The sequence below is a fragment of the Halyomorpha halys genome, unplaced genomic scaffold (assembly GCF_000696795.3).
Source record: "Halyomorpha halys isolate HHAL.00 unplaced genomic scaffold, Hhal_1.1 Scaffold1825.1, whole genome shotgun sequence".
NCBI lineage: Eukaryota > Metazoa > Arthropoda > Insecta > Hemiptera > Pentatomidae > Halyomorpha > Halyomorpha halys.
The window spans coordinates 46,354-52,659 of record NW_027114140.1 but is presented as its reverse complement, the minus strand read 5'-3'; the positions used below and the strand labels follow the sequence as shown (position 1 = coordinate 52,659).

The 6,306-nt window shown below is 30.2% G+C and overlaps 1 protein-coding gene across 6 annotated transcripts in view; it reads left to right on the top strand.

The window, feature by feature from the left end:
* LOC106690689 (ral GTPase-activating protein subunit beta) overlaps positions 1-6,306 on the top strand; it is a 48,938-nt gene that overhangs the window by 40,564 nt on the left and 2,068 nt on the right. For all 6 annotated transcript variants that reach the window (XM_067051387.1, XM_067051385.1, XM_014436200.3 and 3 more), the window contains 5 exons: positions 605-689; positions 1,448-1,579; positions 4,288-4,380; positions 4,453-4,576; positions 5,226-5,342. In XM_067051387.1, the coding sequence (XP_066907488.1) occupies positions 605-689; positions 1,448-1,579; positions 4,288-4,380; positions 4,453-4,576; positions 5,226-5,342 (551 nt within the window). The remainder of the gene's footprint in view (positions 1-604; positions 690-1,447; positions 1,580-4,287; positions 4,381-4,452; positions 4,577-5,225; positions 5,343-6,306) is intronic.

The following is a 6,306-nucleotide window of genomic DNA, read 5'->3' as shown; positions in this document are numbered from 1 at the left end:
AATAAATTTTGCTTATTTGTGTATCTTTGCTGACCACACCTCATTATTAAACATGTATTTTTGATTCTAGAATTTTCTTTCAAAATTTTCCTGAAACTACCTTTTGAAGTATTACATGAAGCCCACACTTTTATCCTGTCTATTTATATTAGATTTATATTTTAATTTAGTTCTCCCCGGTACTCACTTGTCCCTGGCTTACTGGTGCTTGGTAACAAGTGAAATGTTTAGATATAAATATAATGTTTTATTAGAAAGTTTTAAATGAACTTTTATAAATTGAATATAAAATAAAAAACAACTTGTGAAACTTGTGGTTTATTTAAAAAAAAAAAACTAAACCTTCTAATCAACAATAATAAGTTTTGAAGATGAAGAAAGAAACATAAACTATTAAGATGAATTTATTTATTTTTTTTTTATTAAAGATAAGTTTTAGATAGTAGATAAATTGTCATTGTTTTCAATAAACACATAATGTTGAGTTCCTACAAAATTGAATGAGAAGAATAATATTGGTATTTTTTATTCAATTATTATTTCAATGTAAGTTTGTAGTCCATTGCCAGTTAGATTTATGGTAAACAAATTTATTTATTTTCAGGAAGATCCAACGAAAGTATCGCCTCATTTTCCTCAAGTACTGAATTCTCTCGGTTGGCCTTTACATTCTTCTCTTGCCTCTAAAGGTAAGTCTTCAGAGATTGTTACAAGATTTTAACGTTTACTTATTTATACATAGTATATATATAGTTTGGGAAAGTATGATAATCAACTTAAGGAGGTATAAGGAAAAATATTTTTTCCAGATTGAAAACAATTTTTCAGAAATAAGAGTATTAATAAGACTAATTATATTGGAAAGCTAAAGATTATAGAAAAAATAATATTTAATATAGAAAGTCTCTGAAGGTAGTGGAAAACGACAAAAAAAAAATAAAAATAAATAAATAAATAAAAGGTGCGTTTTAACATGAGTTCTAACTGGTGAGGGCATTCGTACAGTATTTTCAGTTTCGCCACTACATAATGTTTTCTTGTCAGCATAGGCATTAAATAATTACTTTTTAAATTTCACCTAACCTATATATGAGCATAACCTATATATGTAGTTGACTAACTCCATAAAATCCCCAATTTAGGATGCCCACTTTATAAGGCTGGTTTGACCCTTGATGGCTCCTAAACCCATAGGGTTGACTCAAGATTACACTTACAGAATTAATAATTATCTACCACAGCCGGATTTGAACCCGGGTCATTGGAGTTAGTTACAGATTGCCTTACCACTGAGTTATCCCGCTCCCTAAAATAAGATTATGTTTTATTTTATGTAGTTTTATCTGATACTAATGTTTTATGGTTTTATGAAAAATTTACATGTCATTTAATCATGAGCCATGTATGAAAACATAATTGGCTCAACTCTTGCTCTCTTTTTTTCTAGATGATAAGTTGAAAGCTCCTCAGAATGAAAAGAATCCTTTTCCGACATTATATTGGGCAGACCCAATGTCGCAAGTCACATTCATTATTCCTACAAGGCAACCGGTTCCAGTAACTAGGCATCAGCATTCAGGTATTATATATATATTTTATTTTATACCAGATCGGCCTGGTGGACCTTACATGGTTGATATAACCGTTATATTATATATATATTTTTTAATAGTTGATTATGGGGGGGGGTATAGTCTCGTACAAAAGACACCCCTAACTATATACCATGTTATTAAAAGAAAAAAAAATACAATAAATAGATAAGAATAATGCTTCTTAATAAAAGAGGAAAGTAAAATTAATAACAAAAAATAATGATATTGGTACACTTAAATAAAACAAACAATTGCCCTCTAATAATAAAAAGAAACAAGTTAATTTGAAAAAGGGACAAGAGAAGAGAAGAGAAAAAAAAAAATGAGTAATAATAATAAGTAAAATAGAGGTAGTGTGACTATGAATTAATTTTATATTTAATAACATATAATTTATAACATTATGTCCTGTAGCAGTCTGGGCTTCAGGCTTCAGGTTGAATTCAGGTATTGATTCATTTTATTTTATTCCTTACGATATTAAAAAAAAAAATGAATGTGTTTCCTTCGAAATAACATATCGTTAACTTGCAAACAGAGCTTCAAGGTTACAATTATCTATTAAAAGTTGTTAAAAGATTATCACTTGACCTTTTGTAATTTATGAAGGAAGATAGCGGTGGTAAAAAAAAATTTTTAAATAGTACAAATACTATTTATAATACATTGCCTCACTTCGTGGGGCTTCATCGGGGTTAAGCAAAACAAGATATAAAAAACTAAAAGATTTGTAAACTAGATTAAGAATATAAGATGACATAAAAATATATTTTTAACGATTGTAGGATTATAAAATGATTTAAAAAACATTGTGAAAATTATATAAAAATCAACGATGCAAATTAAAAGAAAATGGAAATAAGATAAATGATTAGTGCTTACATCAGGGGCCTGTCCCATGTTTTACTCTGAGAATCCTTTATTACAAGCTGAAAAGAATTCTTATTAAAATAGTGAGGAAAATCAAGGTTGAATACATAAACATTTGGCCATTGATTAGTGAACATATATTTTGAGAGCAGAATAAATCAAAATAAATCCCTCAAGGGCAGGATATTCGTTAGTGTATTTGCAGATGACTAATAATTAATTAGATAGTATAAGAACAACGATTCAGGGGTCTAATATATGTTCATATTATGATTGCTTATCTGTGATGTCATCACTGCTGTGGTAAATAAAATTAAAAAAATAAAATAAATAGATAAGAGTAATGCTTCTTAGTAAAAAAGGAATGTAAAATTAATAACAAAAAATAATGATATTGGTACACTTAAATAAAACAAACAATTGCCCTCTAATAGTGAAAAGAAACAAGTTAATTTGGAAAAGGGCTGAGAGGAAAAAATGTAAAAAAAATAAATAAATAAAAAATAATGAATAAATAAAATGAGTAATAATAATAAGTAAAATTGAGGTAGTGTGACTATGAATTAATTTTATATTTGCTTTATATTAGTTTCATGTTTGAGATGGTTCCATTTATTTTTGTGAACAGGGTTTCTAGTGCATATCCACTGTCTCATTGGATGATTTTTTCTTTAATTTTTAGCAGTATTGATTTTGGGCAGCTGCCAGAAAATGTTTTCCCCTTAAATGGAAAGGTAGTGGGCATGATGATGAAGACCCTGAAAATTGCTCTCAAGTACGATAGGTATCTGTTCCACAAGGGCTGGGTCACCAAGTCCCCATTTCTGTCATGGCGATAGGGGCAGCCATAGAGTTTTGTACTATTTTAAACTTCCTTTTTTGACCACTTCCCAGACGATCTCACTTTGTTAATTATATACAGTCAGCTAAACATTTTCTAATATGATTTTCTTATACAAAACTGAAAGGCAAGAGGAGGAAAAAGAAAATCTGAGGACTTACTGTTTCCGCTAATTGAAAGGATATTTTCTGTCAAAATGTGAGAATCGACTGTAAATTAGTTGACAAGAAAAAAGTGTGTTGTTTGCATAAAAAGTAAGAGAAGGAGCGATAGGTGATACAAATGCAAAATATGTGATATCGGTCTTTGTATCAATAATTATTTTGAAATTTTTCATACACCATTTAAATTTAAGTCTGTACCACTACAACCCATGGAGGGTTAGGGGTTCAGTACTTTATAAAGAAGTACTGTTACTAGACCAACAGTTGTGCAAGGAGGTGATTTGATCAGAATCACGCTCGATCGCCAGATTTTTACCCAATTTAAGAGGCTGGGTGGACCCCAGAATGGCCCCAGAACCCACAGGAGTTGATTCACGGCTGCAGTATAACAGAAAACAATTTTCTGCCCAGCCAGATTCGAACTCGGGTCCTTAGAGTTAGTAGCCACGCGCTTTATCCCATGGCTACCGCTCTCCCTTCACAGACCATTAGATTGTAAAATTTTATTGTTAATAATAAATAATTTTAATATTAAAAAATAACTCTTTAATTATTTAACCTTCTGCAAAAGAATTACTATAATTGATTACTATTTGCGCCTTGAATAGTCATATCAGTGTAGCGAAACAGTATTCTGGCCCCAGCGATGGTCAGTGCCTGAGATCCGTCCCTTCAGACCATTTCAGCCGAGAGTATTCAGAGCTCAAAAGGTTAATTACTATTTGAGTTCTTTGGACCTCACCCAGCCCATCTTCCTTTTATATACTACATATGTTGAAGCAATGATCTTCCAATAAATTTTATTTAAATTCCGCAGGCCATGAAGAAAAAGGAAAAAGACAATTAACAACTTATCCAGTCTTTGTCGTCTGGTTAGAGAGTTTAGAGGATCATTTGAACTTTCCCTTAGGCAAGTAATGTTATCAATAAAATTGTATATAATTTATGAGTCGTTATGTCAATTTAAAGTTTAAATATACAGATGAGATGATGCCGCACACGGGCCACGGCCAAGAAAGCCTGTCGATACAGCATTGCACTATTCTGTTTATTCATGCCCTCCAGAGTGGACTTTTTAGGGTGAAAGTGAGACCTTCTACTACGAGGTAAATTAAACATCAAATTATTTTATGTATATATATATTTTTTATATTATTCGAGACTGGTTGTTTGGTTAATAATAATGAAATTATCCAAATAGTCTCAACCCTCTTTATTATAATATATTAAAGGGATATATATAAAGCACAGCACAAATTAGCCTGCACTATTATGCTCAAGTCAATTTAACACATTTAAAATAAATTAAAATAAACCTGTATTTGTCACAATAATTTCAATCCTTCACGATTTTTGTATTTTATTATCATTTACTTAACACAACTCTATTATATATCCGCTATTAGTAGGTTATATACTAGTGATATGTTAAGTAAATAATAGTAAAATATAGTGAAACATAGAAATTAATATTAAGTCATGAATACAGGTTTATTTTGACTTTGTTAAATTGACTTGGCCATAATAGCCTGTAAATTAAAAACAAAATCAATGAAGCTGTGATACAAAAATTAATTTTGTCCTTGATGACCGAATCGGCCGAACGTTGGACATGTAATATGTTTTAATAAAGAAGGTTGAGACTATTTGGATAATTTTTGTTATTATTAATTAAATTATTTTTCTTAAAAAAAAAAAAAATTATTTTGACTTGGTTTCATTTTTAGAATATAACTTTAACTTGATGAATTTCAGGCCATGCGTTGCCACACCACTTGTTGATGGTATAGTCGTGAGCCGACTGAAGGTTGGAGATCTTGTGAGGCAGACAGTACTTAACATATGTCGTAGAAAACGCCTAGATAACGAAAGGTAGATTTTTTTGCTTAGTTTATTTTTGTTTTCAGTTTTCTGTTTATATTTCTATTTAGCTTAGGCTATTGAACTAAAATCCTTCTTTTTATTCACAAACAAAAAAAAAGTATAAAAGTATATAAATAATTCTTCAGTATTTTATTGGTTACGACTTTGATAAAATCTATTAAGGAACCAGGTCTTGTAATAAATATAGTTAAAACAAAATATACGCTTGGTAGTAGAAACGGAAACAACTTCGGAGATACAAATATAGGTAAACAAATACATTTGTAGATATGTTCTATGGTAACTAGAAAAAACAAAATTGATGATAAAATGAAGGTGAGAAATGCCTATTATTTATCTATTTCGAAATTACTTAGCTCATGCCTTTCGGGAATTTAAAAGTTAGAACTTATAAAATCATTATCCTTCCTGCCATTCTTTATGGATGTGAAACGTGGTTTGCTACACTAAGGGAAAAACAGAGCCTAAAGATTTTTAAAAATAAAATATGTAAAATGTTCGGAATAAAAAAGGATGAGTTAACCGTTGAATTTAGAAGGCTTCACAACGCTTAATTGAGGTAATTGCTTCTGGCGTATATAATTCAGATTATAGCATTGCCATGAATAAGGATGATTTATAAGGTTGAATGGATCCCTAAAATTTTAGTAAATTGGGAGCTATTGGCGGTATCAGCATCGAACCTTCAGGTTCACCGATCCTCTATTATTATTATATTACATATTATTTATTTGCTTAGGATATTTCATTCCTTCTCAGAGTTGGGAAACTATGAAACTAATAGCTACAATTGCCATGGATACGATATTTACTTATCAATGGTTCATTCATGAATAAATATCGTATCCATGGCAACTTTAGCTATTAGTTTTAGCTATAGCTAATATTGCCATGGATACGATATTTATCAATGGTTCATTCATGAATAAGGGTCGTATCCATGGCAATATTA